General features: G+C 38.1%; 1 protein-coding gene across 1 annotated transcript; it reads left to right on the forward strand.

Annotated features, from left to right (window-relative positions):
* Positions 1-282: 282 nt before the first annotated feature.
* LOC133979993 (tripartite motif-containing protein 16-like) lies at positions 283-7,074 on the forward strand. The gene is made up of 2 exons (XM_062418552.1): positions 283-1,560; positions 6,187-7,074. Exons 1-2 carry the CDS (start codon positions 283-285, stop codon positions 6,568-6,570), a joined length of 1,662 nt encoding a protein of 553 aa, XP_062274536.1. The 3' UTR covers positions 6,571-7,074.
* Positions 7,075-13,049: the final 5,975 nt, after the last annotated feature.

Below are 13,049 nucleotides of genomic sequence, written 5' to 3' on the forward strand. Positions count from 1 at the left end.
GACTTTACTGTAAATGAGGAAACACAGTTTGAATCCACAGTGCGGCTCCTCGTCCTGATAACCGTCCCTGTTCTTTAAACACAACAAGCTCCACTCTGGGATCAGAGTTCCTTGTTCTCTCCCTTCAGGTCTACAGGTTGTAGATGGGTGTAACCAACATGTGACGCAGCACAGAGCTGTCAGGCTGCATTTATGACTGAATCACATGATCAGATCAAAGTTCAAACCTGTTTCATTTATCAGGAAGTGAAGCTCAGTCAGTCGTTGCCTCTGAGGGCTGAAATGGCGCAGAAAGATCAGCTGGACCGGGAAACACTCAGCTGTTCGATCTGTCTGGATCTACTGAAGGATCCGGTGGGTCTTCCCTGTGGACACAGCTACTGTATGAGCTGTATTAAAGGATTCTGGGATGGAGAGGATCAGAGGAAGATCTACAGCTGCCCTCAGTGCAGAGAGGCCTTCACACCGAGGCCTGTCCTGAAGAAAAACACCATGTTAGCAGCTTTAGTGGAGCAGCTGAAGAAGACTGGACTCCAAGCTGCTCCTGCTGATCACTGCTATGCTGGACCTGAAGATGTGGCCTGTGATTTCTGCACTGGGAGGAAGCTGAAAGCCTTCAAGTCCTGTCTGGTGTGTCTGGCCTCTTACTGTGAGAATCACCTCCAGTCTCACTATGATGTAGCTCCATTAAAGAAACACAAGCTGGTGGAGCCCTCCAAGAAGCTCCAAGAGAACATCTGCTCTCGTCATGATAAATTCATGGAGATATTCTGCCGTACAGATAAGAAGAGTATCTGTTATCTGTGCACTATGGATGATCATAAAGGCCACGACACAGTCCCAGCTGCAGCAGAAAGGACTGAGAGGCAGAGAGAGCTCGAGGTGAGTCGACTAAACATCCAGCAGAGAATCCAGGACAGAGAGAAAGATGTGAAGCTGCTACAACAGGAGGTGGAGGCCGTCAGTCTCTCTGCTGATAAAGCAGTGGAGGACAGTGAGAAGATCTTCACTCAGCTGATTCGTCTCCTCCAGAAAAGAAGCTCTGATGTGAAGCAGCAGATCAGATCCCAGCAGGAAACTGAAGTGAGTGGAGTCAAAGAGCTTCAGGAGAAGCTGCAGCAGGAGATCACTGAGCTGAAGAGGAAAGACGCTGAACTGAAGCAGCTCTCACACACAGAGGATCACAACCAGTTTCTACACAACTACCCCTCAGTGTCACAACTCAGTGAACCTACAGACTCATCCAGCATCAATATCCGTCCTCTGAGATACTTTGAGGATGTGACAGCAGCTGTGTCAGAGCTCAGAGATAAACTACAGGACATCCTGAAGGAGGAATGGACAAACATCTCACTGACAGGGACTGAAGTGGACGTTTTACTGCCAGAACCAGAACCCAAGACCAGAGCTGAGTTCTTAAAATATTCACGTGAAATCACTCTGGATCCAAACACAGCACACACACGTCTGTTATTATCTGATGGGAACAGAAAAGTAGAATATACGAAACAACAACAGTCTTATTCTAGTCACACAGACAGATTCACTAATTATCTTCAGGTCCTGAGTAGAGAGAGTCTGACTGGACGTTGTTACTGGGAGGTGGAGAGGGGAGGAGGAACAGTTTTTGTATCAGTCGCATACAAGAATATCAGCAGAGCAGGAGATGAATCTCTATTTGGACGTAATGACAAATCTTGGTCTTTATGGTGTGACACTAACAGTTATATATTTTACTTCAACAACATCTCAACTACCGTCTCAGGTCCTGTTTCCTCCAGAGTCGGAGTGTACCTGGATCACAGAGCAGGTATTCTGTCCTTCTACAGCGTCTCTGAAACCATGACTCTCCTCCACAGAGTCCAGACCACATTCACTCAGCCTCTCTATGCTGGACTTTATGTTTTTGGCACAGCTGAGTTGTGTAAAGTGAAATAGACAGAAGTCATTTCAGACTTCATGTGTCAGATGTTGTAATTCTTCATGTTTTTGTCTCCATGTTTCTGAGCTGCTCAGAGATCAGCTGACATGCTAATAGTGATATTCAACACTTTGTTTACTTTATATTTCATTGATATGTTCAGTTTCTTTAAATGTGACTTTTTCCTGTGTGTTTTTATCCATGGAGGCTCTCACTGCTCATCACCATGTTTTTAACTTCTCTTTGTTCTAAATGTTAGTTTCATGTTTGTATTGATGTATTTGTGTCTGTTGTTTCTTAAACAGAGAAAACAGCAGAACTTCCTTCATCACAGATATTTTGTTCTCATCACTTTGTAAATTCATAAAGAAATGTTCAATCAAACTGTAATGATCATGATAATAATCATTAATGATGTTCTTGTACATAGCTGACATTCTGGGTTAAACTAACTGACTGTGTGGATGAAGTCAATCTGAACATGAAATCATTGATCACACTTTACTGATTGGATGTGTGAACAATCTGAAGCTTCAATAATCAATAAACAGGATTTTTATCAACAGTGATCAAAGTGTTTTCTTCTTTTACTGTAATACTGCATACTACATCACTCATAATACTGCAGTACTTTTACTGTAATACTGCATACTACATCACTCATAATACTGCAGTACTTTTACTGTAATACTTTAACTACATCGCTCATAATACTGCAGTACTTTTACTGTAATACTGCATACTACATCGCTCATAATACTGCAGTACTTTTACTGTAATACTGCATACTACATCACTCATAATACTGCAGTACTTTTACTGTAATACTGCGAACTACATCACTCATAATACTGCAGTACTTTTACTGTAATACTGCATACTACATCACTCATAATACTGCAGTACTTTACTGTAATACTGCATACTACATCGCTCATAATACTGCAGTACTTTTACTGTAATACTGCAGTACTTTTACTGTAATACTGCATACTACATCACTCATAATACTGCAGTACTTTTACTGTAATACTGCATACTACATCGCTCATAATACTGCAGTACTTTTACTGTAATACTGCATACTACATCGCTCATAATACTGCAGTACTTTTACTGTAATACTGCAGTACTTTTACTGTAATACTGCATACTACATCGCTCATAATACTGCAGTACTTTTACTGTAATACTGCATACTACATCGCTCATAATACTGCAGTACTTTTACTGTAATACTGCATACTACATCGCTCATAATACTGCAGTACTTTTACTGTAATACTGCATACTACATCACTCATAATACTGCAGTACTTTTACTGTAACACTGCATACTACATCACTCATAATACTGCAGTACTTTTACTGTAATACTGCATACTACATCACTCATAATACTGCAGTGTGTAGTAGTAAAGTATCTGAGTACTTCTTCCATCACTGCCAACATAATAAATAACTCAGACAACAGAAAATGACGTCCACATGTGTTCAGTGTGTCTAACTTTCTTCTTCTTCCTTACAGCTCCTTCTAGTGGAAATCATGGCGAACTGCACTCTATAGTTTACTGCATCACAGAGTAAAACGAGTTCTACATTATCCTCAAACTAAAGGACACACAACATCAGACAGGCTTCCCTTTCTTTATCAATTAATCTTTATATGTACTTATAAAATAAAAGTTGAGGCTTTTGATTCATATCTTACACTGCACTGTAACTCTTATTCTCCTGTTGTGTCTGTTATTCTACTTTAGTTTATTATTATTTCCAATTGAACACTTTTTTATTGTATTTTCATGTCTTTAAAAAAAATATCACCTCATGTTGCTTTTACATTATCTTGATGGCTTTTGTGTTTTATATAAAAGCACTTTTAAATTCTTTGTTGTTGAAATATGCAACACAAATAAGACTCACCTTCTCTGTAGTTAACGGTTCAGTTCACAGTAACTGGAGAGCTGACAGGAAGTCCTTATATGAGTGATGCTTAGTTAAAATATATTCTGACCATGCATAGCAGTCAGTTTATATTAGGATGTTATATTATAGAATTACTATGGCTTATAGTTGTATTAACGTTATTCTAAAATTAGTCTACTCTGATTGAATGCATTTTTGAATCAGTAGATTTCTCTCAGTGAATTTGGGCTTTAGGGTAATTAGGAGACCAGCTGTGTCATTAACTTTAATTAGAAACGTTGTTCAGGTAAAGAAATAAAAAGTAAATGAACTTATTGAAAGCTGCTGTTGGTCTTAAAATGTCACAGTGGAGTATCAGACTGTCAGCTGAGTTTACGCCTCCTCAGGGTTCACAGGTCTGTCTTGTTATGCAGATTAAGTCACAGTGAGTCAGGTGTGACTGTGTGATGTAACCACATGCAGGTGATCCCCAAAACTGTGAATATTCAGTTATTATAGCGATGCAGCACATTGATATTAATGAGTCATATATAAAATACTGCAGAACTGTAATACTTTAACTACATCACTCATAATACTGCAGTACTTTTACTGTAATACTGCATACTACATCACTCATAATACTGCAGTACTTTTACTGTAATACTGCATACTACATCACTCATAATACTGCAGTACTTTTACTGTAGGAGGATTTTTCATGCAGTACTTTTACTTGTAATGGAGTATTTGTACATAGCAGTAAAGTTAAATGTTGAGCAGCTTTTAACTGAGACTTTACTGTAAATGAGGAAACACAGTTTGAATCCACAGTGCGGCTCCTCGTCCTGATAACCGTCCCTGTTCTTTAAACACAACAAGCTCCACTCTGGGATCAGAGTTCCTTGTTCTCTCCCTTCAGGTCTACAGGTTGTAGATGGGTGTAACCAACATGTGACGCAGCACAGAGCTGTCAGGCTGCATTTATGACTGAATCACATGATCAGATCAAAGTTCAAACTTATTAAACTTATCAGGAGGTGAAGCTCAGACAGTCGTTGCCTCTGAGAGCTGAAATGGCGCAGAGAGATCCGCTGGACCGAGAATCCTTCTCCTGTGTGATCTGTCTGGATCTACTGAAGGATCCGGTGGGTCTTCCCTGTGGACACAGCTACTGTATGAGCTGTATTAAAGGATTCTGGGATGGAGAGGATCAGAGGAAGATCTACAGCTGCCCTCAGTGCAGAGAGGCCTTCACACCGAGGCCTGTCCTGAAGAAAAACACCATGTTAGCAGCTTTAGTGGAGCAGCTGAAGAAGACTGGACTCCAAGCTGCTCCTGCTGATCACTGCTATGCTGGACCTGAAGATGTGGCCTGTGATGTCTGCACTGGGAGGAAGCTGAAAGCCTTCAAGTCCTGTCTAGTTTGTCTGGCCTCTTACTGTGAGAATCACCTCCAGTCTCATTATGATGCAGCTCCATTAAAGAAACACAAGCTGGTGGAGCCCTCCAAGAAGCTCCAGGAGAACATCTGCTCTCGTCATGATGAGGTGATGAAGATATTCTGCCGCACTGATCAGCAGATTATCTGTTATCTGTGCACTATGGAGGATCATAAAGGCCACGACACAGTCCCAGCTGCAGCAGAAAGGACTGAGAGGCAGAGAGAGCTCGAGGTGAGTCGACTAAACATCCAGCAGAGAATCCAGGACAGAGAGAAAGATGTGAAGCTGCTTCAACAGGAGGTGGAGGCCGTCAGTCTCTCTGCTGATAAAGCAGTGGAGGACAGTGAGAAGATCTTCACTCAGCTGATCCGTCTCCTCCAGAAAAGAAGCTCTGATGTGAAGCAGCAGATCAGATCCCAGCAGGAAACTGAAGTGAGTGGAGTCAAAGAGCTTCAGGAGAAGCTGCAGCAGGAGATCACTGAGCTGAAGAGGAAAGACGCTGAACTGAAGCAGCTCTCACACACAGAGGATCACAACCAGTTTCTACACAACTACCCCTCAGTGTCACAACTCAGTGAACCTACAGACTCATCCAGCATCAATATCCGTCCTCTGAGATACTTTGAGGATGTGACAGCATCTGTGTCAGAGCTCAGAGATAAACTACAGGACATCCTGAGGGACAAATGGACAAACATCTCACTGAGAGAGACTGAAGTGGACGTTTTACTGTCAGAACCAGAACCAGAACCCAAGACCAGAGCTGGGTTCTTAAAATATTCACGTGAAATCACTCTGGATCCAAACACAGTAAACACATGGCTGTTATTATCTGATGGGAACAGAAAAGTAGAACAGACAAGTCAACCACAGTCTTATTCTAGTCACACAGACAGTTTCACTGATTATCTTCAGGTCCTGAGTAGAGAGAGTCTGACTGGACGTTGTTACTGGGAGGTGGAGTGGAGAGGGGAACAAGTTTTTGTATCAGTCGCATACAAGAATATCAGCAGAGCAGGAGATGAATCTCTATTTGGACGTAATGACAAATCTTGGTCTTTATGGTGTGACACTAACAGTTATGTATTTTGGTTCAACAACATCTCAACTACCGTCTCAGGTCCTGTTTCCTCCAGAGTCGGAGTGTACCTGGATCACAGAGCAGGTATTCTGTCCTTCTACAGCGTCTCTGAAACCATGACTCTCCTCCACAGAGTCCAGACCACATTCACTCAGCCTCTCTATGCTGGACTTTATGTTGATTATGATTCCACAGCTGAGTTGTGTAAAGTGAAATAGACAGAAGTCATTTCAGACTTCATGTGTCAGATGTTGTAATTCTTCATGTTTTTGTCTCCATGTTTCTGAGCTGCTCAGAGATCAGCTGACATGCTAATAGTGATATTCAACACTTTGTTTACTTTATGTTTCATTGATATGTTCAGTTTCTTTAAATGTGACTTTTTCCTGTGTGTTTTTATCCATGGAGGCTCTCACTGCTCATCACCATGTTTTTAACTTCTCTTTGTTCTAAATGTTAGTTTCATGTTTGTATTGATGTATTTGTGTCTGTTGTTTCTTAAACAGAGAAAACAGCAGAACTTCCTTCATCACAGATATTTTGTTCTCATCACTTTGTAAATTCATAAAGAAATGTTCAATCAAACTGTAATGATCATGATAATAATCATTAATGATGTTCTTGTACATAGCTGACATTCTGGGTTAAACTAACTGACTGTGTGGATGAAGTCAATCTGAACATGAAATCATTGATCACACTTTACTGATTGGATGTGTGAACAATCTGAAGCTTCAATAATCAATAAACAGGATTTTTATCAACAGTGATCAAAGTGTTTTCTTCTTTTACTGTAATACTGCATACTACATCACTCATAATACTGCAGTACTTTTACTGTAATACTGCATACTACATCACTCATAATACTGCAGTACTTTTACTGTAATACTGCATACTACATCACTCATAATACTGCAGTACTTTTACTGTAATACTGCATACTACATCGTTCATAATACTGCAGTACTTTTACTGTAATACTGCATACTAATTCACTCATAATACTGCAGTACTTTTACTGTAATACTGCATACTACATCACTCATAATACTGCAGTACTTTTACTGTAATACTGCATACTACATCACTCATAATACTGCAGTACTTTTACTGTAATACTGCATACTACATCACTCATAATACTGCAGTATTTTTACTGTAATACTGCATACTGCATCGCTCATAATACTGCAGTACTTTTACTGTAATACTGCATACTGCATCGCTCATAATACTGCAGTACTTTTACTGTAATACTGCATACTACATCACTCATAATACTGCAGTACTTTTACTGTAATACTGCATACTACATCACTCATAATACTGCAGTACTTTTACTGTAATACTGCATACTACATCACTCATAATACTGCAGTACTTTTACTGTAATACTGCATACTACATCACTCATAATACTGCAGTACTTTTACTGTAATACTGCATACTACATCACTCATAATACTGCAGTACTTTTACTGTAATACTGCATACTACATCGCTCATAATACTGCAGTACTTTTACTGTAATACTTTAACTGCATCACTCATAATACTGCAGTACTTTTACTGTAATACTGCATACTACATCGCTCATAACACTGCAGTACTTTTACTGTAATACTTTAACTGCATCACTCATAATACTGCAGTACGTTTACTGTAATACTACATCACTCATAATACTGCAGTACTTTTACTGTAATACTACATCACTCATAATACTGCAGTACTTTTACTGTAATACTACATCACTCATAACACTGCAGTACTTTTACTGTAATACTGCATACTACATCGCTCATAATACTGCAGTACTTTTACTGTAATACTTTAACTGCATCACTCATAATACTGCAGTACTTTTACTGTAATACTGCATACTACATCACTCATAATACTGCAGTACTTTTACTGTAATACTGCATACTACATCACTCATAATACTGCAGTACTTTTACTGTAATACTTTAACTGCATCACTCATAATACTGCAGTACTTTTACTGTAATACTGCATACTACATCACTCATAATACTGCAGTACTTTTACTGTAATACTGCATACTACATCACTATAATACTGCAGTACTTTTACTGTAATACTGCATACTACATCGCTCATAATACTGCAGTACTTTTACCGTAATACTGCATACTACATCGCTCATAATACTGCAGTACTTTTACCGTAATACTGCATACTACATCGCTCATAATACTGCAGTACTTTGACCGTAATACTGCATACTACATCGCTCATAATACTGCAGTACTTTGACCGTAATACTGCATACTACATCGCTCATAATACTGCAGTACTTTTACCGTAATACTGCATACTACATCGCTCATAATACTGCAGTACTTTTACCGTAATACTGCATACTACATCGCTCATAGTACTGCAGTACTTTTACCGTAATACTGCATACTACATCGCTCATAGTACTGCAGTACTTTTACCGTAATACTGCATAATACATCACTATAATACTGCAGTACTTTTACTGTAATACTGCATACTACATCACTCATAATACTGCAGTACTTTTACCGTAATACTGCATACTACATCACTATAATACTGCAGTACTTTTACTGTAATACTGCATACTACATCACTCATAATACTGCAGTACTTTTACTGTAATACTGTATACTACATCACTATAATACTGCAGTACTTTTACTGTAATACTGCATACTACATCGCTCATAATATCGCAGTACTTTTACTGTAATACTGCATACTACATCGCTCATAATACTGCAGTACTTTTACTGTAATACTGCATACTACATCACTCATAATACTGCAGTACTTTTACTGCAATACTGCATACTACATCGCTCATAATACTGCAGTACTTTTACCGTAATACTGCATACTACATCACTCATTATACTGCAGTACATTTACCGTAATACTGCATACTACATCGCTCATAATACTGCAGTACTTTTACCGTAATACTGCATACTACATCGCTCATAATACTGCAGTACATTTACCGTAATACTGCATACTACATCGCTCATAATACTGCAGTACTTTTACCGTAATACTGCATCACTCATAACACTGCAGTACTTTTACTGTAATACTGCATACTACATCGCTCATAATACTGCAGTACTTTTACTGTAATACTTTAACTGCATCACTCATAATACTGCAGTACTTTTACTGTAATACTGCATACTACATCACTCATAATACTGCAGTACTTTTACTGTAATACTGCATACTACATCACTATAATACTGCAGTACTTTTACTGTAATACTGCATACTACATCGCTCATAATACTGCAGTACTTTTACTGTAATACTGCATACTACATCACTCATAATACTGCAGTACTTTTACTGTAATACTACATCACCCATAATACTGCAGTACTTTTACTGTAATACTGCATACTACATCGCTCATAATACTGCAGTACTTTTACTGTAATACTGCATACTACATCACCCATAATACTGCAGTACTTTTACTGTAATACTGCATACTACATCGCTCATAATACTGCAGTACTTTTACTGTAATACTGCATACTACATCACTCATAATACTGCAGTACTTTTACTGTAATACTACATTTGATCAGCAGGAATAAACAGACAGACTCGGTGTGTTTCTGAGGAGATGCCTGGGATGTTGGTTTTAATAACTTAGAAAACATTTATGTTACAGCGATACTACAGTAACAGTACAACAGAGAAAATGGAAGGAGCCTGTTTGAATCCAGATTAGTTGGGCTGAACGTTTGAAAACCAGCAGGATGTGACGCAGAAGCACATCAGGTTCAAGTGGAATGTTTTTTTTTTTTTTGGGGGGGGGGGGGGGGGGGGGGGGGGGGGGGGGGGGGGGCTGGTGGCATAAAACACACAGTAACCTCCACCCGTCCCGCTCTGACAGCTGCTGCAGCTCGCTGTCGATTTCCCATCATAATAGACAGAAGAGAAACAATTGTCTTGGGTAAAAAAAAAGCTTATAAAAAATGAGGAGACTTCTTTTTAAATGAAGCGGATTCTCCACATCATGCTGCTTCACATAGTGGAAATGCATTAGAGGGTAAAACAGGTGATGAAACCGGTCCAAAGAGAGTTTGGTCTCGTCTAAATGGTGACACCTGCAGGAACGTACCTGAAAACACATTTTTAGTCATTTAGCCTGAAACTCAAAATCATCTCCAATCACAAACCAGTCAATCACAGTTATTGATTCGGCTATTTCATCTCATTCAGGTGCTTTTAATTTTGGCAAACTGAGCACTTAATTTTTTTTTTTTTTTAAACCTCTATAATGACACAGACTTGATTTTTTGCTTTTTGTTTTGATTGTAGCTGTTAAAGAACATTTAATCTAAGATAACTGATAAACCTTCGTGTGTCTCTATGAATTTGACCTTTTACAGATTGCACATTACTACAAGACGCTCGGTACACACAGGCGACGGTAATAAAGTGCCGAATCGTGCCAGAGTTCAATTTTGAAAAAACAATAAACTTGAGAATTTTTCCTTCTTATCTTGTGCGTTTTTTCGGTTTGTGGGCTGTTAAATATCATATCAACATCTTTCTGCTTTATGTTCTATTACAGCTCATTTTAGTTTAAACTCCTGGATACGAGCAGTTTGCAGGTATGTGTTGAAGATGGTGCAATTTGGTACAAAAATACTCAGTTTTCAGTGAGTATATTGAGAGTTTAAGGTAGTATTTAGTGGCATATAACTGAATCATATTCCAGTTTTTTTTTTCCTAGGATGGCGAAATCATGACCTGCACTACTCTCTTTAACCTAATATTTTACCCTAACCCTATCCAATCTCACTCCTCATAGTTAACACCAAAGGCAACGACTGCTAGCCAATCAGAGGCAGAGGAAGGCGGGTCATGACTTTACCATCCTAGGAAAAATAAATCGTCTCCCCTACAATCTAGGATGGCCATGAAACACTCGAAAAAAGGCGAAAGGCCCCCTTTAAAAAGCCAGTGTTAGATTTGGCCATTCTGGGCTACTGTAGAAACATTAATTAACTAGATATAGATAGATATAGATATTTAAAAAAAGCTCATTCTAAAAGGTAAAGAAAACACAACAATGCTCATTTTCAGGGTAATTACACATTAATTAAAGCACAAGTGTGAATATTATGCTTGATTTCTGCCAAGTCTGTTAGTTACTAGATGCCACTAAATTCTACGTACTGCACCTTTAAAAAAAGGATATTTCTTTGTTACGGTTATGTAACTTTAAAAAAAAAAAAAAAAATTGTACCAAACTGCACCCAAAAATTAAGTGTTTAATGCAAAATTACTGCAAACTACTGCAGGAAATTAGTGTAAAATTAAAAGAGCTGTAAAATAAAGTGTCACCATCACTTATTAAATGACATGTTTACATTACAGATTACTCCACCAGTTACTGTGTTTGTTCTGGAGTTTGTGGGAAACATTTGATGGTTGAATTGAGTTTTATTGTATTTCTTGCACCTGGAAAACTTCAAATTTAGGTGAAATTTTCCTTTAAGCTGTTCACGTTTTGTAACTGCAGTACTTTTACCGTAATACTGCATACTACATCACTCATAATACTGCAGTACTTTTACTGTAATACTACATCACTCATAATACTGCGGTACTTTTACTGTAATACTGCATACTACATCACTCATAATACTGCAGTACTTTTACTGTAATACTACATCACTCATAATACTGCAGTACTTTTACTGTAATACTACATCACCCATAATACTGCAGTACTTTGTACTGTAATACTGCATACTACATCGCTCATAATACTGCAGTACTTTTACTGTAATACTGCATACTACATCACTCATAATACTGCAGTACTTTTACTGTAATACTGCATACTACATCGCTCATAATACTGCAGTACTTTAACTGTAATACTGCATACTACATCACTCATAATACTGCAGTACTTTTACTGTAATACTACATCACCCATAATACTGCAGTACTTTTACTGTAATACTACATCACCCATAATACTGCAGTACTTTTACTGTAATACTGCATACTACATCACTCATAATACTGCAGTACTTTTACTGTAATACTGCATACTACATCACTCATAATACTGCAGTACTTTTACTGTAATACTACATCACCCATAATACTGCAGTACTTTTACTGTAATACTGCATACTACATCACTCATAATACTGCAGTACTTTTACTGTAATACTGCATACTACATCGCTCATAATACTGCAGTACTTTTACTATAATACTGCAGTACTTTTACTGTAATACTGCATACTACATCACTATAATACTGCAGTACTTTTACTATAATACTGCAGTACTTTTACTGTAATACTGCAGTACTTTTACTGTAATACTGCATACTACATCACTATAATACTGCAGTACTTTACTGTAATACTGCATACTACATCACTCATAATACTGCAGTACTTTTACTGTAATACTGCATACTACATCGCTCATAATACTGCAGTACTTTACTGTAATACTGCATACTACATCACTCATAATACTGCAGTACTTTTACTGTAATACTGCATACTACATCACTCATAATACTGCAGTACTTTTACTGTAATACTGCATACTACATCGCTCATAATACTGCAGTACTTTTACTATAATACTGCAGTACTTTTACTGTAATACTGCATACTAC

Source organism: Scomber scombrus, chromosome 5 (genome assembly GCF_963691925.1).
Source record: "Scomber scombrus chromosome 5, fScoSco1.1, whole genome shotgun sequence".
Taxonomy (NCBI): domain Eukaryota; kingdom Metazoa; phylum Chordata; class Actinopteri; order Scombriformes; family Scombridae; genus Scomber; species Scomber scombrus.